We start from the raw sequence: 20,843 nt of genomic DNA, 5'->3' as shown, positions 1-20,843 counted from the left end.
ACACATAGCATCTCAAATTTGTGGCTGTCGATTCATTGTGCGTATGTGCAAATCGTACTGAATACGTAATAAACATTTCCACCATTATATTGAACATAACTAGCCATGGAATTGTAGATTGGACAAATGTGAAAGGCACAATTGCAGCACTAGGTAGATTAAAACAGGATTTTACGTTACGAAAACAGGACCTTGAACAAAAATCATGTGTTTTAAAATTGTATTCAATTTCCTTTCAGTAACGCCCGCATAACGATTTTATTAGTAGAAATATTTGTTTTTGTCTTGTGAACTTGATTTCCGCCATCGCTTTGCCAAATCGATTTTCTGTACGTTATTTATAAAACCAAAGGTTGACTCTGGAATGTTGTTTCTTAGTTTTACGAACATTAATTATCAAAATCAAAACCTTCCGGATATTTTCCAGTGAACCATTTCCCGAAACCCGAATTTTTATTTGATTAAATTCTCGTGAACTAATTCATGATTTCTAATGTAAAAGTTACGATCCACTATCCGTGCTCGTGAAATAGCTTACAAAATCATGAATATTATTCATGTATTCGAGATCTGGTTATGATTTCTAATATAATAGTCACGTTCCCGTGAAATAGTTAGCAATATCAAAAAATATTATTCATATACTGTGTGTCCCACATTTATATGTTCACCATATTTTTTTAGGATAACTTTTTTCTATTCAAACGAACTGCACCAATTTTTTAGGGTTTGTTTTAAAACATAATCAACGATGTTTCTCGAAATTTGAATTACTTGAATAAAGCCTAGGAGGAACAACTTTTTTCATATAAACTGACATAATAAACATATAAAAGGCACCAAGGATTCCAAATTTCTAGAAACGTCGTTGTTTATACTTTAAAATAAACTCAGGAAATTTGGTACAGTAGGTTTGAATGAAAGACAAGTTATTCAGAGAAAATAGGGTGAACGGATAAATTTGGGACACATTTTTTCATTTAAATTGCCATAACAAACGAACAAGATGCACCAGAGTTCCCAAACTTCTAGAAACATCGTTGATTAAGCTTTAAAACAAACTCTGAAAATCTGGTGCAGTTTGTTTGAATAGAACAAAAGGTTATGAAAAAAAGTAAGGTGAGCCTATAAGTATAAGACACACCTTTTTTCACTTCAGGGTTTCCAAATTTCGAGAAACATCGTTCATTAAGCTTCAAAACAAATGCTCAAAATTTGGTGCAGTTTGTTTGAAAAAAGTTGTTCTGAAAATTTAGGGCGAACGTATAAATGTGGTACACGCTGTATTCGTGAACCGGTTCATGATTCCTAGTATAATAGTCACGACTTACCATTCGTGCTCGTGAAATAGTTGACGAAATCATAAAATATTATTCACGGATTCGGGAACCGGTTCATGATTCCTAGTACATGATTTGCGATCTGTTTTGTAGCATAATGTGATATTTAGAAGATATCCCTAACTATTGAAATCGAATTCATGCAACATGGAAATTAAATTTTCACGTGAACTATTTCACAAATTTTGTTATTTCGTGAAATCATTTTTGTTCCATTCTCTTTTTCATGAAATGTCCAGCTGCTGGCAACCAGCGTTATTCATTTGATAAAGATCAGTGAACAGAAAACGATAACGGCGATGAGCACCACAAATCGTGTTCGTGATATAGTTCACTGAACAGGATACCGTGAATCAATCACACTTTTATGATCCAGTGCATATTGTCATGTTAAGCCGAGTAAAAAAACCTATAGTAACCAAAAAATATCAGATCGCGATTGGGCGAAGGGCAGGAGCGAATCCAGAAAAAAATTTCGGAGGTGGTCCGAAATTTCTATTTTGAAATGTTCATTGTACAATATTTATTTATTTATTTATTTATTTCAAGTCGTCAATCAGATGTAGACCGGTTTCTTACAATAATTATTAAACTAACTTAACACTAGTTGAAATTTTGGTTTACTTTAAACTGCTGCTTAAGTTTTGTTTTCGACATAGTGAAGTCAATGCTTTCGCAATGTTTGTTGTAAATATTCATCATTTGGTTTAAAGGGCCAAACTTGGCATAATTAGTGCGATGGCGAATTGTACAAAAGATGCTGCGGTTACGTAGTTGTCGAGAAGGAGCATAAAAATTTAGTTTCGATAAAAGTTCGATTGAATCAATACGATGTGATACAATGTCGTTTACAAATGATACCATAGAAAATTCACGACGATCTTTCAAGGTTTGAATGTCAATTAGCATGCACCGTGCTTCATAAGATGGCAAATGTAGTCCAGTCCAACCTAGTTTACGAAGAGCGAACATCAAAAACTGCTTTTGTACTGATTCTATCCGGTTTGCATGCGTTGCTGAAAAAGGCGACCAAACTATACTACAATATTCTAGTGTTGAACGCACATAGGCCACATATAATGTTTTTATTGTGTAGGGATCTTGGAAATTATAGCTGAAGCGTTTAATAAAACCTAGTGTGCTGTTTGCTTTGTTAATTATTGTGTTATAATGATCTATGAATGTTATTTTGGAATCTATAATAACTCCTAGATCTCTTATTCTGTCACACTTTTCTACTTGTTGATTTCCCAATAAGATTCTATTGTTCTGTATATTATTCTTTCTACTCAATGTTATGGAATTACATTTTTTTACATTCAGTTTCAGCAGGCTTTTATTACACCATGTATAAAATATATTTACTTCGTTTTGAAATGTCTAAAAGTCTTCACCATTTCTTATTTCTAGAAACAGTTTCATATCATCAGCATATATAAGAACTTTAACATTTTTTAGAATGAAGGAAATGTCGTTAACAAATAAAATAAAGAATAGCGGGCCCAAATGAGACCCTTGAGGGACTCCCGAGCAAATGCTCAATCGTGACGTTCACGCGGAAACGCCAACCGACTCAGTTTAACTACCATTTCTTCGTCTCGAGCATTCCAAGACACTCTCACATCGAAGATCTCGGAGTCATCATGGATTCGGCATTAACATTCAAACCACATACGTCATACATCGTGGATAAGGCATCACGACAGCTTGGGTTCATCTTCCGAATAGCGAAAAACTTCAGGGACGTATATTGTCTTAAATCGCTTTACTGCGCGTTGGTCCGCTCAACGTTAGAATATTGTTCAGCTGTTTGGAATCCGTACTACCAGAACGGGATTGACAGAATCGAGGCTGTCCAACGCAGGTTCATACGCTTCGCCCTTCGTCATCTCCCATGGCGAAACAGATTTCAGCTGCCGAGCTATGAAAACCGTTGCCAGCTTATACACCTCGATACACTCAGCATTCGGAGGGACTGCTCTCGAGCCCTGTTCGTCTCGGACTTACTCTCTGCCAGAGTGGATTGCCCTACAATCCTCGGACGTCTGGATCTTCAAGCCCGCGTTCGAGGTCTACGTAATAACTCCCTTCTGCGAGTTCCGTTCAGAAGAACCAACTATGGTTGCCAGAGCGCTGTAACCGGACTCCAACGAATTTTTAACAGTGTGGCGACGGCCTTCGACTTCAACCGGACGCGGAATGCTATAAAAGCGAAAATGTTGTCAATTTTAAAATGTAATTAGTTTAAGCGACCACCATTGGGGCCAAAGGGCTTGTTGGTGAAGGTAATAAACATAAACATAAACTCCTGATGTAACTTGAATTGGGATTGATTTTATCCCTTTAAATCTAACAGCTTGTTCACGATTTGTAAGATATGATTGTACCCATGTAAGAAGTCCTGGCTCAAACCCCATTTTTTCTAATTTAAAAAGTAGCATGGGTATGTCGATGCGATCAAATGCTTTGCTAAAATCTGTATAAAGAGCTTCAACGTGGTTTCCGTTATCCATTGCTGTTAATGTGTAGTTAATGAATTCGAGTAGGTTTGTACTTGTAGAACGCCCTTTGAAACAACCATGTTGCACATGGGTAATTCTGTTCTTGATTTGGTGGAATAAATTTTCATTAACAATCGCCTCGAAAATCTTGGGAATGCACGAGATGATAGCTATTCCACGATAGTTACGCACATCGGATTTTTTACCATTTTTAAAAATTGGAACTAGGAAAGAGCTTTTCCATGTTTTAGGAAAACAACCTGATTCTAGAGACATGTTAAAAAGCCAAAATAAAGGAGCGGTTAGTTCAATTGACAAAGTTTTTAAAAACACCGGTGGAACGCCACCAGGTCCAGGGCTTTTAGAGCTATCCAAGTTTTTTAAGGCATCCATGATTGTATGTACTTTTATCTGTTTAATGTTAATATCTCTTGAAAGTTCTGGGAGGAATGAAAAGTATTCACGCTCTCGATCCTTCTCTGAAAATGTAGTGTAAACTTCCTGGAAGAATGTTGCAAAAAGATTGCAGATTTCCTCTGAGTTATCGCCTACCTTTCCATCAAGATGCATTTCTGTTGGGAAATAATCCGATTTTATTTTAGTTTTTACGTAATTAAAGAAGTTTTTTGGGCAAGTTTTTATATTGCGTTCTGTTCTTGCATTGTACTCTTCAAACGCGATATCAATGGTAAGGTTCAAGGTTTAAGTTATCTTCGCTGTTGTATTTTTTGTAGATTTTGTGTGCTTTCTGCTTACGATTTTTTAAATTTTTGATTTCTCTATTAAACCAGATGGGATGTTTTGAGTTATAGTGACGCCTTCTTCTTTTCAATGGTATATCTTCGTGAATGACTTCAAATAATATTTTGTAGAAGATGTCTACGGCAGCTTCAACATTTTCTTCATTTCTTAAAATCATTTGCCAGTTTATTGCATTAATTTTTTGCCTCAAGCTTTCATAGTTAGCGGACTCGTAATCAAATACCTCCTCAAATTCACTATCACCAGGTCTGTCGTTAACATGCAAGAATATAGAAAACTCAATGGCTGTATGATAAGCTTCATTCTTCCATAAGGGAGTAAGTGATTCAGTTACACAGAAGTCTTCGTCTATATTCGTCATTACTTGATATGTAATACCCTCATTTAATTAAAATCAGTTTTGGTGGTCGAATCTGGTTTGGAATGATTTTGAGTTTAGAACGAATTTAAAATAGAAACTATTTTAAAATTTCTCAAGGGGTCTGGACCCCAAGACCCTCCCCCTGGATCCGCCACTGGCGAAGAGAGATGACGAATACCATGTTTTATCATATTATTACAAATATTAGATATCACATTACTCCACGTATAAAATTCGAAAGTGAGCTCTACAATAAAATATCACGAAAGGGTGAACAGAAATTACAAAAATCGTGACTAAGATCCTGAACATCGTGAACATAAATCACACAAATCGTAACAAAAGTTTCAAAAATCGTGACTAAGATTTTCAGACCATGAACATGAATAAAAATAATTCTCTACATGTGACTAAAATATTATCACAACATTACTCGTTATAAAACTATCAAAAATCGTGACTAAGATCCTGAAATCATGTAAATTCGGAAACTTTCGCCAAAAAAGGCTTAATTTGGACATGATTATGTTTTTGCTGTTTCCATAGTAACTTCATGCAAACTCCAGTTTAAAAAGCCCTACATGCCCACAAATCATCAAAGATTGTTCCTTAGACATATCTTAACTTGTTTTAACAGGTGAACATAGTTTTAATCGCAATAAAAAATTTGATAACTGGAATTTTATATAGAAAAGTATATCAAAACCTAGGAATAATACTATTAAATTTCTTCTCCGACCCCTAATAGCAGGGTTATGAATAAACTTGATAAGTAATATGATTCTTCTGTACATGTTTCGTTCTTAAATCATTCTTCCATGCGATTCAAGGGTTTCAAGATATTTTCATATTTAGACTGTCAACCTCTTGAAACTGTTACTATTGCTCGTTACGGTTTACCGTTGACGATTCGAACCAATAATCTAATTATGAATCGAGTGGGCTCTGATTTGAGCAATATAATCAGCGATTCCAACATCGTTACCTGAATAGTTGATCAGTTCAGTTGGCAGCGACCATGTCAAGTAGTTCGGAAGTCTTAATATGATCAGGGACAGTCAATTGTTATTACCAAACAATGCTCCTAAAGTAGTCTGGCTGGAAATCAGAGTCATTAGGCTGCAATCTACGAAGTATACCGTGCATACGCAACGCAACGCAACGCAATAATATGACCGTCGGATTGTTGATCAACAGTGTTCCGAAAAATCACAGCACGAACCGGATAGCTTATTTACTACGAAGCGTGCGTCTCTTCTAAGTGAATGAGTCCTAGTAACAGCGTATCTAATCTGCTTGCAGAACAGCTCTTCCTCGTAAGAATGGCTATACAAGTGGCCATAAAGCTGGAAAGAATTACTTGAGAAAACCCGTACCATAATATAAACCATGCGTTAAACATTATTTATTCATAACACCACGCATTCGTATGCTCTTCCTCTTGCTTATATTTTGTTAGGAACCACCTAAACAAGGATTATGCACATAATATACAATTAGGAGCTTTGTGGAATTCTAGAAAAATTATTGCGCTTAAGGTGTCGGACTTGCCCTGCGTTCCCCTATAGTGGAACTAAATGGAATACATTTGTCGAGGGTTAACTGCATATACGCATTCCGCATAGCGGTGTACGAATTCGTATTTGAGTCACTGTATTAAAGAAGAGAAGAGAAAAGAAGAGTTCGTTTCCAACAATCAACTTTCACAAGCACAATGATGCACGAATATGATTTGCTGAATATCTTAACGACCCACAAAAACATGGCGGCTTGTCGGCCCCTCGTCTCTCGCGTGCGGTGAAATATTTCAATTTTGAACTGGACACATTTCGAAGACAAAATCACAAAGGAAACAGGTACACAAAACTTTTCCATAATTAAGTATTAGTGCGCTGCAGTACCAACACAGCTTATTTGCTTTGCACCGAGGGGCGATTTGTTTACATCACTATAGGTATACGTCTGATTTTGTTTTGCGCGCATGAACGTTTCATTCTTGACATTTTCTGCCGTCGTCTGCCTGCCAGCTTCGTTTGTCATCCGGCGAAGTTCGATATGGACGATATGTATGTTTGCATTAACGAAAAAGTGAAAATTTCCTAAACTGCTTGCTAAATCTTAATCGTGAATTGTGCTTTAGTGTATAAAAAGTCCGTGTTTTCCAATGGATGTACTTGATTTGAAGTGAAAACGTCAAAACCTTGTATACGGTGGTGTGTCATGGAGTATTTTGTTCCGAAAAGGTGTGTAGTGTTGTTACATACCTTCATATTGCTAAAAATAAAGTGCGATGCGAAGGAAGAAGATGTACCATCATGCTACTATGTGCTGACGATTTATTTACTTTTTTAATTTGGTTCAATTACCTCGCTTCAATGCAATCGGTGACGTAGCTCGAACGCCCCGGTAAAATCAAGTGACAATGCAGTGCTAAAATCCGTTTATAGCACTAACCATCGAATTATCTTGTATTCTGTCGAAAACATATTTAATTTGTCAGTCTCGATGGTGGAACAATGGGCCTTGTAAAGGTAGATAAGAATACAATGGGTACCATATGTAAACACCAGACCAGTTTGTGATGGACATTTATACTGACGCGTTTATTTTTAGGACTATGTACTATTTCCGCCAGAACGTCGACATCGAGTGGCCAGAAAGGTTTTTTTTGCTTACATTACATGATGATGCCATGGCTTACAATGTGATACGGCATATTAGTAGATACATAAGACTAGATTTGAATTGCCGTTGGTCGAATCTGCATTAGTGACTGTCTTAATCTTAATCTAGCAAACCTTAATCTAGTGTTTTGAATCTACATATTTCATGTTCGCATATATATTTGCTAGACTGTGTGATATATTAGGATGTATGTACATTGTACACGCGATTATGAGTTAGGGTGGACCTGAAACAATGCGTTATTCTACACATTAGTCGTTTCGAGGCGATATTTGTAAAATCCACCGTAAACTTATGTCGTTTTCGTTTGACTTCAAAACAGTTTTTTTCTTGTTTTACCAATTTTACTTAGTTATTGCAATTCGCGTTATTTAGTTTCTAAATTTGGCTGTTTAGCGCAAAATAATCAACACGTTTTTTGCAATGAATTGTTGAAGTTTGATTGACCATGTTTCAATCACTATTATTAAACTATTTCGTGCATGGAAATTGTTTACGAATAATTAAAAGACTTTTCATTTGGATTCGGTGGAATTCCGGGTAGTTTGGGGATCTCGTCCCACTCTCGGGGACGATAACGCCATTATCGCGGTACTGCTGTTGCTCATTCTTACTACGCTCCAAATCTGGTCAAAACTTGTTAGGGACCCACTGTGACCATATAAACCAATACACGTTTTTCAGATGTTCGTTGATGTGTAACTCGGTTTGTAGTGTTGATTATGATAAATCGGAGTCTTCCGTCGATAACTGCAGATTCCCTGCCAGATCATCAGCAAACTTGTCTGCAAAAAACAAATTCATATGCCGTTCTACTGATCGTCGGATTAACTCGTGAGATCTATGGATTTTTCGTAACTTCTTCAGAATTCTACGAAAGTTTAGTAAAAATATTATGCATTCGATGTTTTCAATTGAATTTACGCCCAATCATTGTTGCTTGGCTTTGCACTTAATATTGGTTCTGGTATTTTTTAACCCTGACATCAAATAGACAATAATGAGAGATTTGAATTACTTTTGAAAATTTCTTAACTTCCTGATTAAGAATAAAAATTTTATACTGCGAGTCGCTTTGGCACACAATGTCATTTTAGTTCGGTTGTTCTAGAAAATATTTGAAGAAACCCTGCTAGGGTGTTTGTAAAAGGATGTCTGTTAAGTTGGTCGGCATTGCTGGATCGGTTCATGTCTCATCAAGTTTCGCTATTGACAACAGTTGCGAGAAGATCAGTTACACATCAAAGGTCAGTCAGCGAGCTATCAACAGAAGATAAGGAGGATAAATACCGAATAAACAACAGGAACTCGGACAAAATCGGGCTATCATTGTCTACAGAAATTTAACCGCATGTGATCTCTGCTCCGAGTGTCTGAGAACTAAATGGATTACGAAAAGAGGCATCGATATCAGGAGAAATTCCGCCACTGGGAAACTCTCTGCACCAGCTAGTACATTCGAGTATCGCCAAGAAGGATAAGAAACCCTGCAAAGATAGTAGTACAGAGATGTATGTCGTTGTGTTCTGCTTTTCTGGATCGGGTCGCGTCTCAGTAGGTGACGATATTTGCGGCTGATCAGAGCAGGTCAGTTATTCCACAAAGGTTGACCAGCAAGCAGTTGAAACAGCATCATGAGAAAAATACACAAATGGTTAACACAAAATAAAGAGAGCAAATGCACAATCCCTGCTGAAGTAATACCTACGGGTGGCTGCGGAAGGATGAAGATTGGGAGAAAAGGAACAAGACGGTAGGCTAACTACAAACCATCACAGTAAGAATCCAATCATGGTAATGAGTCCGCAGTCGGTGGTGTCTGATCAAGATTCCTTCTTGATAACAGACATTGTCCCAATTCATTAAGCCAAACCGACACAAGACTTAGCTCTCTGGGACTCGGAAAATTTCTATCGTTCTCTGTATAAGGAAAGATAAAAATCGGAACCCCTCACTTTAGAATTTCCTGCGCCCGGACCTCATATATGTTTAGGTCGATTAGATTCCGAAACCAATTGAACCGAAATTAGAATACCGAATAATATTTGAATTAAATTTTTAGTCGATTTTCGGCTTTCACGGTCTAGCTATTCATGCAAATCAAAGTCAGATTTTTAGTCCTCAATCAGGTATTTGACACTCTGGAATGTTTAGTGCTATAGTAAATGTAAGAAACTGAAAACTCACCAGTGCTGTGCTTTCTGCTATCTTTACACGACTCTTGATTTCAATATTTGCTTCTTGGAAGACAAACCCTGGATCCTGAAATCACAACTTGCGAACTCATCATCTGTTTGTGGATTTCAAGGTAGTGTGCAACGAAACGAACAGTGGTGCCACATAATGCTTGACCATGCCTTTCCGACAAACTGAGTAGTATGATTCGTATATCGCTGGATGTGTCAAACCAAACGTCAGAATTGTCAAAGAGACATCCGACTCGTTTGTGACGTCAGATGATTTGAAGCAGAGCGATGTTTTTACTGATTTGTTCCTCAAGAGTACTCAAAAGTGCGAAGCTGAAAACTGGTGTGCAAAGGAACGGAACTATCATTACGAGATAGCATATGCTTTTTGGCTTCCGGGTGACGTAGACACCATTGCAGTCGATTGTAGAGCAGTGAGAGAGGCTTTTGCGCCTTTTAAAAGGGAGGCTGCCAAAATCGCCCGTAGAACCCAGGAAGCCCACACAGCGTTGGTTCCGATGTAGAAATGGGTGCGGTACATTGTTGTCTACGAGTTCATATATTGTGACACACTAGTGACATTAGTGACATGTGATAGCGAAGATATTACCGAGGTAAAAAGCGGTTTACATGGGATCTTCTGCAGTTTGCGTATTGAACTCCAATCTCTTAGCTTAAGGATGTGCATAAAACTTTTTCTGATAGAAGGAAGGAGACAATTTATCGCCTGGTTGGTGTGTACAAACATGCCGATCAAGTGTACAAATATGCTGCCATCGCAATGGTTATTCAGCACGGAAGACTACAATTGGCCGGACCTGTAACTAGAATGCCGGAAGAGAGAACAGCAAAAGCAATGTGCAGCTGTGAACCTGGATGAGGCTGTTGACGGTGGTTCAGATCCTGCAATCGAGAAACAGGCGCATTTTTCGAATTTTTTCGAACAAACGAGGAATATTCCACTTTTCAAAAAGGCATGTCCGTACTCCGTTCTCACGTAGAAAATTGTGTACTACATGTGGCCGGTGAACTTGTTTAGTTCACCGGCGACATGTATCAAAATGTATCGCAAAGTCCGTTAGCTTCGATTCTTTATCAATTTATCCGTCATTTAATGCTCCTGGTTTGTTTGTGTTGCAGAATTAGCTGGTGCGATGGTGGTTATATTCCATTATCCCTAAAGTATAATCGAAAGCATGGTTGGAGGAGTTGAAAGCAGTTCGTAATTTCAATCACTTGCTGTCCAGCCTCATGTCAAATCAATATACCCACTATACACATCACTGATAGTAAACTATGTGTATGGTTACCAAGCCATAGAGCACATTATTTGGGCGTATTCAGAATGTCGTGATGCCAGGTTCCGGTCTGAAGATTCCTAAAGTGTCTCTGGTAGACCTCCCACGTGATACCTTGGCCATTCGAGATCTGACGTACATGTCGTCGATCTATGATTCTTTAATGATCGTAAATATACCTACGGTTAGTCGGTGCGCAGTAACGTTCGGCGTGGAATAACTTAGTTATAAATGGCGGGCCATTTTTTGGAGCATGTTTCAGGTACTAAAAGTAGTATATGTGTTTTTTCGACTATTTAGGAGGTCCAGAATACCTTTTATTTCATTTTGTTCGTACGACCGTTCGTAGTTATCTTTGAATATAAACTTAGCTTAGCTTAGATAGACTGCCCGTAGTCGAACGCCGCAATCGACCGAGTGAGTGAAAATACACAAAACCATACCGTGCTTGGGTAATAACGGTTTCTCCAGTATTTCTCCTCAATTTTGACTATTTTGACATTTGGCTTTTGAGCCCTAGTCATATGTTTGTCGAGATTTGTTTTTGTATTAACAAGTGTATCCTTCAAACAATCCGGAACTTCACCCTATGGATAAATGTTGGTTCAACTTGAAGACAAATCTTCGCGAAACTCGAAGAGATTGGAAATGTATTTGAATTGAAGAAAGTTTAGCTGAAAGTGAATAAACTAATCTGCACTATCATTACATGAAACGTGATGAACGGCAGTACCGTCTTTATGCATGGGCACACTGGACTTGGGTCAGGGGCCCCGGGATTTTGGGGATCCCGCACTGAGGATTGATATAAATCCACACTAGTATTCGATAAAGGGTACACTCGAATATCTTTAGCACTTCAGTGCGTTGCTAAAAATGGCAAAAAATTGAATTGAAAGTCATTTACACTTTAAAGTTTGTACTGGAAATGTTTTATCAAAATCCCAATTCCTCATATCGATGAATCTGTTGCAGAACAGCTCGGAATTCCATGTGATCAAATCTGCAAAAAGTATGATGCATCACTGCATTGAACCAATTCAAGTGTCGCACAAACATTTCGGTTCAAGTTTAAATTTTTTTGATTATAACCATTGGACTACAAGTACACAAAGTTTGGAATGGACCAAACCGTAGCTACAAACAGAACACGATGGTCAACAAATCTGTGTCTGGCAAGCGTTCTGCGGATGTGAAAAAATGATTCAGAGTTTCATCATAATTAATTCTGTAATTTGTGCTCTTCGACTATGCCTGAACACTTTTAAACTGGTACGAAACGGATGTTGTTTTTTGATCTAAAATAGGTCAATCTTCGAACATTCCAGAACTTTGCCCTATGAGGTTAAAAAGGAGCGACCCCATTCTTTTTGTCACTAATAATATTTTTCCTGATTATAGAGAAACCTTGTGATACAGAAATAAAATGATTTAAATTTTAGAATGTAGTTTATATATGTTAAATTCAAAACTTCAGTTTACGGTCAAACTATGAACGCGAAGTCCAAATGTGACCCACTTTTGTTACAAAGTGATGCTTAAATTTTTCATGAAGCGAATCCTGACTAACAACTCACCCACTACCCAATCCGTGGTACTTATGGGAGTGTCACTGAGTCGGGCCTTCCGTTAAGTAAGTACCACATCAGCACTTCCTTTCTCATCCCAAGTTACGGTAAAGATGGTCGCGGCCCGCAATGGTGGCCCTCAGGCGAAAATCTCACTCGGACTGGATCAATTGTTATTCCCAAACAATGCTCCTCAAGTAGTCTGGCTGGAAATGAGAGTCATCAGTCTGTAATCTACGAAGTATACCGTGCTTACGCAACGCAGCGCAACGCAACGCAAAGTGATGCTTAAATTTTTCATCTCAGAAAATCCCAGTGACCTCGAATAAACTGAGAAGAAACGTTCGTTGAACTGCAGTGAGGCTCATTAGTTAACCACCAGCGCTCTATAAATTGTGAATATTGTTATTATTCAAATTGTATCATTTTGGTTTTTTTTCATACGTCTTTCCAAGCTGGTCATAATAAACGAGTGTTTGTCTATTGAATTTTTTAACAAAAATACTTATGTCAACAAAAATATTCAAATTTTTCATTCCAATGCTTGATGCAATTTTCTTAGAATTACAATAATCCAATTACGTGGAAATTGGAGCCGGAGACAGTCTAAATGGATAGGTTTTACAAGTTTTCAATAATATTGCAGAATAACGAAGACATCAAAATTTCATTTTTCGTCATCAACGTAATCTGTTCCTGACAGTACTGTTCCATCGGAATCCAATCAGACTGATTGTAATAACTTCTAGAGCTAATACTTGTAACTGTTAGTGCTCACAGGAAAGGTAATAGTAACATTTATTATTACTTGTTTTTTGGGAGCAATTCTTGCCAAAATCAAAAGTTAAAGCTGTTTAAAAACGTTGTTGTTCATAAATAACATGGGCATGGTTAATAAGAGTTGCTAGGATTCGCTCCAAACAGGCGACTTGACCTATAAAGCATAGTTCACTTCTCAACAAAAAAAATTTAAAAAAGGGGAAATATTGCAAAGAGCCGTTATTTCTATTTCTACAGCGAGGATGGAACATAAATTAACCTAAAGGCGATATGCGTGCTTAGAATCATCATTATATCGATTACTGTCAAAGATGGCAAGATTCGGTGAAGGGGAAGAGAATATGTGGCTTTCCCCGAAGTCGGATATCAACTCTGACCAGTTTCATCACATCAGGAATGTTGCACTGGTCACAATCAATTTTGCATAATATTCCCAAGCAACCAAAAGTTCTTATAAGGTAGCTGCATTAGCTTCTCGTTTTAAGTTATTTTCAAGTTCGATTAAAGCTTAAGCAGCTGGATAGTTCCCTAATAACTTTATGTGAATTTTGAAGTGTGCCTTTTAAGTATTATCTGAACTTCTGGTTGCTTGGATTGTAACTCCCGCAGCCCAAAAACTAGTTGACTTTATTTGACATTGAAGTTTATTGTTTGTGCCGTTGGACTTAACGTTTATATTGCGATCAAGCTGGCTGTCATATGCCGATCAGAAGAATTCGAAACGTTAAACATATCACGCACGGTCAAATCGTGTACTTGACTACTACTCCTTGGCAAACGCATTTCCATTGGAGATGCAGTTTCAATAGTTTTCTATCATTATATTCTGATCAGGATACTTAATCCTCTAAAATAGCAGCGTTCACCCATATATAAACGACATTTGGCAACTACAACCTCGATGTTAAGTTCAGATTAAAAATAATCAAGAAATACCATATTCCACGCTTTGTTTACGAAAGTCACTTTAAACTCATTACTGAATTCAAAGATTTTTTCTGGTCAAGACAACGTTTAAATTGTGGACGGTAAACTAATTCAGTATTCCCTTTCGCCAAATGAACTTTCAACCTCAAACAACGTCATGCAACTCTGTCAGGTTACTGTTACTAGACCTGTGCGCCGCCGCGCCACGCCGCCGCCGCTGGTAAATTTCAACAAACGCCGACGCCGAAAGGTAGACCGGCGGCGCGCCGCCGACGCTTTTTTCTCACGCCGACAAATCGCGAACTCGAAAAACATTAGCGCATAATTTTATCCACAAATCTATGAACATTGTCTATGGTCAATGTTAACTGATTCATAATTTACCACATATTGATCTTTATTTGGTATTAGTGGTTGTGAATTAGATCACTAAGTTAACAAAGTCTTGATATTTTCTCGAAAATCATTACACGACACTCGGAATATAATTCATGGATCCATTCTTGCTTTGTCAACTGGTTATGATTACGAGCATATAAGTTACAATTCACCATTCGTGGAATGGTCCACAAATTCAAAAAAAACATCCGCTTTCAAGATATAGTTGATTCCTTATATGTTAGACACGATTCACCAGTCGGGCTGATGAAACTGTTCATGATATAGTTCATAAAGTAATAAATCTTTCACATAATCTTAATATACTTACGTAAACAATTACAAAGAATTCAGACTATTATTCATAGATTATTCGCTCTACTCTTTGGTTTTGAAATTGTGTGAGCTATTGTGTACAACCGCAAGCAACAAGTCTCATAGGCGCGAGCATAAGATACAAGGCAACTACTAGGAACTGTAACCCTGTTATTCTTTTGTTAAGATTCAGTGTAATTTTTGAAATTAAATGAAACTTCGCTGCGCACCAAAAATACATTACCTAGCCACAATTCATGTCCCTGAAATAATTAACAAAACTATAAGACACGTGACTCTGTGTAAAAAATCCGACGGTAAGCTCAAGACTAAAATATCACGATAACACGACGAGAATTTACGAAAATCGTTGCACAATCGTTCAATTCTTGACTTTTTTAGTCAATAAAGTTTATATAAATCAATGTATCATCAAGTTATGAACTAGAATCATAAAAATATTAAACATATGCAGGTACAACCACCTACCAAACATTTGAGTATAATGGAATCTTTTTTTTGCGTGAACTAGTTTTGTAAAAGCACAAAAATTATTTTCAATACGAGGTTATGAATTTTTTTCTTGAAGAATAGTTGGGCAGAGTGATCTTGACTTTTAGCGACGTTGGTGCACTGATGTGGCGATGCAGAGGGTAAGATTTCTGGTCGCATAAATTATTAATCGTGTCATCTAGCCCCACTCAGGAAATATTTTCAGTGGCAGTTGCATCAGCCCGGTATCACAGACAAAGAGGACGCAACACGAGATGAATTTTCATCACTCGTAGGTAAAACGGTCGATTTAAATTACAAAAATGCGCCACATCAGCGAGCGTGGCGTTAGTGAAAAGAGTTTGACACAGAGCTAAATGCGTTACTTAGTTTCTGCACCCATCCGAAAACGTTACCGTCTTTTTAATCTCATGCAAACCAAAACAAATGGGCTGAAAATGTGAAACTCATTCTTGTCGAAGTGAGCAAGGCGGGAGTTGTTCACAACCATTTCTTAAGTTAAAACACGATGCCGATCTGTGAGTAAGCATATAATAGGATGTCAGTAAATTAATTGATTCGGTGTAACGAATCTGAATAGATGTATGCAATGGATTAGAATTTGAAGATCCCCGGAACTGCTGGAGAAATTGGCGGTGTGTAGGTGCAACGAAAACTAGAGATACGCTCAGACCATTTTCAATCAGACTTGTTTAGTGATCAGCTTCAACTCAACAGGAGCTAAAACATCAAGTCGTGGAATTATTATGAATTAGAGTAACTATATTTAGGTTTCGTCAGGGTGCAGATCTATATGATTCCAGCACATCGAGCATACTTTGCATTCAAGATATAAGCAAATCTTACGTTGAAAGAAAATGTAGTGCCATGGAATCGAATATGCCTTATCATCGCTGCGATTTTGTACTTATAAGAAGTAAAAGTAAACGCCAGCCTGTAAAATGAAGTAATCCCAGCAAAGTTCAGCCGGAATTGAGCTGGAAATCTGGCTTGTTCCAGTTCGTACACGGGATCCAGTGGCACAACCGATTCTAACTAGAATCGGATGTGTCACTGTAGCAGGAATACGAACTGGAACCAGCCAGGATTCCGGTTCATTTCCGGCTGAGCTGAACTGGGATGTGTCTACCTTGAAAGGTATCCTTACACGATAATTAAAAGTGATATTTCTGCGCAGTAATGCCATTAATAACGCCTCCTGTTAGGGTACCTGGTATCTGCGGGAGCGACGGTAAAGAAGACTAAATTGAAACAAAAAACAATGAAACGACAACAAGAATTAATCTCCTCAAACAAAACAAAAACTGTTTTATCGTTGCTTAATTTCCCAAATATAGAACAATAAATAATTATTATGGGTCATTGAAATACAGTCGTTAATCTGCATTCTTCAAATTTGTCAATTGCAATCATTATTTCATGCGAAGTCGTAGTATGCGACATCGACAATTTTTCTATTTCGTTCTTCAAATTTTACAACTGTAAAAATAGTTCTACCTTTCATTTATTATCTTGCATTTCGCAAGCAGGGTGGGCACTATTAGAGCATCAGTTAAAAAAAATTTGATTTGGTTGTGAGAATTACATTTTGTGCAATGTGTTCAACAGATGTCGCTAGTACATTGTGGGCGATTATTTTTTTAGAATTTTCTTCAAGCTGTAACGTCTGTTTGTATGTGCCTCATACAATAGAACCCGAAAATATGAGAAAGGAATTGTACTGCCAAGATATTTTTTTAGTTACATAGGTGTCAATATTTGTTACGCCGACACACGCCGGCGCGCCGCCACCGATAGCGTCCAACGGAGTGACGCCGCCAGCCAAATATGTCGCTTACGCCGCCGCCGATTAAAAATACATCGGCGCACACCTCTATCTGCTACATTATGCGACTGCTATTAAGAGAAACACCACGAAATATCTTTTATTTCTGGCCTTCAAATGTCCTGTTATTTTTCGAATAGCCATAACGATATGTCTCTTTTTGGATATCATTTTAATCACTAGTAACTCTATCTTGGGATGTCCGGTATTTTGCTGTTTTGGAAATCCTGCGCATGCTAGAGTCACATGCCAATAATTTTTTAGATCAACTCTGATAATCTTGCGTGTATAATGTCATCTGGTGCTGGACTCTATAACCATGTATTTTCTCCGTATATTTTTATGGTTCTTCCCGTACAAACTTAATGGAAGGCCCACTTGTCTCAAATTTGGAAGAGGCTTAGTGTGTCAAGGAGAACCATGCTACTACACATCTATTTACACCTGTACAATGATAGGGGCCCCTTAGTTCAATAGTGCCCAGGGACCCGAGTGGTCTTAAGACGGCCTCGATTAAAGGTCCAATAAATCAATAATGTTGCAACAAAAATATACTTAGTGGTACTTAATTTCTAGAAGATTTGAAGAGAATCGGAGCATTATTATTCTAACATATTCATTGATGTACCAAATCGGGTTCTTATAATTTTGGGAAAAAACCCAAGGTTTTTTCCCGGTTAAAACGGTTTTTTCGCGGGAAGATTGTGTTTTTTGCATTTTTTGATGTTTTGGTAATTGAACATTAATGTATTGTTATCCAAACATTTTTATTTTATTTATGAGCATTATTGTCATAAAGTTTTGCATGTATATGAATTCTGAATGGTTTCCCTCGGTTGAATCATTGTTATTGCGGTGATCCAACATTTTTTTACAAATATTGTGGTTAAATAAGTGATAAAACTTTTCAATGTTTGGGCTAAGTCGATTGTGCTTCTTACTGTGAATCCACCTAAACGAACTAAACATTTTTTCTACTGTTGCTGATGTAGCTGATAACGAAAAAATTCGGATTGTGATTTGTGAGAGTTCTGATTACGGTTCATACTAATGACGAATGTCAAGGCCACTCGCATTCTGCATATGACTCACTTTTCACCGAACTAAATAGGTATTTTCTAAATTTTGTGTGAATACCTACCTCATTTCGCTAAAAGTATAGCAACCCCTAAAATGAGTAACAAGCAGAATAAAAGTAGTTTGGGCATCACACGATTATTCTAATTTTCACTTGTCAGAGTAGCAATGACTATTGTTCCCAGTATTATTTGAAACCAGTTGGAATATTGAATGGACCGAAATTAAAGTCGCAGGAACAAAAAATGCTTCGTAAAACCCGTATTAAATATATTAGAATGTGAAAATTGAATTTAAACTTCAAGTTTCAAAATTGGACAGGAGCTTTTTGATTATGTCCTACAGAATAAAAAACGCAAAAAAGTATATCCATTTCTTGCAAAAGACTTTTCTTTATCCAACTTTTAATCTTGAATGTAACGTTGTACGGAATTTTCTCTGAGCGAATTATACTGGAGGTTCATCCTTGCCGACTTTTTCGGGTGAGAATATTCTAAGCGATTGTCATGCTCAAGGATCTCTGTCCGATTTTTACGCTTGATGTTTATATTCGATTTGTACATGCTAAGATATCTGGAGTGGATTCTACAAAGTATGTTTTATCCTTGCGACTTTTATTTTCGGTCTCTCAAATGTAAATGCAAGATTCTTTAACCCTCCGGAAGTCGCGCTTATAGCACACTGAATGAGCAGCCGCTGGTGCCCTAAGACGATTTCGCTAGATTTTCAGAGCAGCGTGCACTGAGTGCACTAGCGCGACTGCCGAACGGATAAAAAAAATTAAATGAACATTATACATTCGATAAAACGAAAAAACCCATATTTCGTCCGGGTTTAAATGATTTGGGAAAAAACCCGGTTAAAACTCAAAAATTAAAGCCCGGGAAGATGGAATTTTTCCCATCGGTACATCACTGAACATATTACAACACAGTTGATATAAGATCGTGTCTTGTAATTGCCCCATCAACATTACCATGTAGAATGAGTTTAGAGCAACCCCGTAGTTCAAATAAGTTCACCGCTTATGTGTATGTATAGTATCGGCGAGCAACAGCAGCCATGCTCGTACCCTTTGGTGTCCTACCTACGCTGGCCACAGCTGTGTGGGCTCCGCAATAACACGTTTAGTCGGCCGTTCCTTGGTCCCATCAGTCGTTCTGCATTTTGCCACTTATCATCACCTATCGCTATTCTTCCATTCAATGTCTGATGGATCAACACAAAAACCGCATACCGGAATAGACCAATAAATACAATTTTATTTGAAATTCCACACTATGAAGCATGAACTGACGACAATAAGTGTGCAACGAATCCGGGTTTGGTTTAAAGTGAGTTCCAGAGAAGACGGCAGTGTCAATAAATTCAATTACAATTGAATTTATTTCATGTGGGACTACATACGGTTGCGAAACCTGTGTGGTCGTCTGCAATCTAATGACGTTCTGTGTTAGTGCAAGAGCCCTAATAATAGACGAGAGTGTAAACAGGCACTGCCCAATAACAGCTCGATATCCTGCCGGATACGCGATTGTAGTAATTGCATTTGGTGTGGTAATTTAATATTTGATTGATATTCGAGTGCTTGTAGGTATGATAAAATATAATTATTGAGGAGCCGAATTTCGCAAACGTTGAATACATCACAGCAAGTTTATTTTGAATTATGATCACAAGAACTTTACTTCCGGTAGTGCTGGTTGGGCCTAAAAGGTATATTTGGCCCAGGTTCATTATACCAATGTTGGATATCGTACAATTTCGTCACAACACGTGCTATACATTTCATAGACAAATTGAAATAACTTTTTCATATTTATTCGCAGATCGTCATCTGAAATGTCATTCACCATGTAATTTCAAAGGTTATAAAATCCTCACGCATTCCACTGCTAGCAAGTTGATCGATTATATGTGTGATGTGATGTTCTCGAAACAGGACTACATTGCCGGTGATGGAGACGAAACTACCGAATACATGCGGATTAGAATTCAAATAACGAATGAGTCAAACGAAAGGCAAAGGCTAGCTGCTTCGAAGCAAAATTGAAGAGAACTGAGTATTTTAGGAAACACTAAAAAGCCAAAATTAAACGTTAATTAGCGAAACACAACACTTTATAAATTTTATCATCGGACGAAGACTTCACTTCTAGAGCACAAAAATCAAATTGAACAACTGAGGATTTGATCTCTTGCGTTATTGAAACTGTAGACTAATGAAATGTTAAATAAGGCACAAAAGCTAATATTGGGGATAGTTTTGTTGGTGCTTGTCGACATTATTTGGGTATCATCGAGTGAGTTAACGAAGGTTAGTAACA

General features: G+C 37.5%; 2 protein-coding genes across 6 annotated transcripts in view; one reads left to right on the top strand and one right to left on the bottom strand.

Annotated features, from left to right (window-relative positions):
• LOC131688613 (Bardet-Biedl syndrome 4 protein homolog) overlaps positions 1-19,673 on the bottom strand; it is a 34,102-nt gene extending 14,429 nt beyond the window's left edge. The window contains exon 1 of the mRNA XM_058972980.1: positions 19,604-19,673. The gene's annotated coding sequence lies outside the window, so the exon portion shown is untranslated. The remainder of the gene's footprint in view (positions 1-19,603) is intronic.
• Positions 6,975-20,843, top strand: part of LOC131688614 (solute carrier family 35 member F5) — a 35,078-nt gene continuing 21,209 nt past the window's right edge. Inside the window, exons 1-3 of one of the 5 annotated variants that reach the window (XM_058972985.1) lie at positions 19,903-20,052; positions 20,111-20,232; positions 20,346-20,833. In XM_058972985.1, the coding sequence (XP_058828968.1) occupies positions 20,744-20,833 (90 nt within the window). In that variant the 5' untranslated portion in view covers positions 19,903-20,052; positions 20,111-20,232; positions 20,346-20,743. The other 4 variants (XM_058972982.1, XM_058972981.1, XM_058972983.1 and 1 more) reach the window with 4 other exon arrangements.

Source organism: Topomyia yanbarensis, chromosome 3, assembly GCF_030247195.1.
Source record: "Topomyia yanbarensis strain Yona2022 chromosome 3, ASM3024719v1, whole genome shotgun sequence".
NCBI lineage: Eukaryota > Metazoa > Arthropoda > Insecta > Diptera > Culicidae > Topomyia > Topomyia yanbarensis.
The sequence above is the reverse complement of the archived record's forward strand: the minus strand, read 5'-3'. Positions and strand labels throughout refer to the sequence as shown.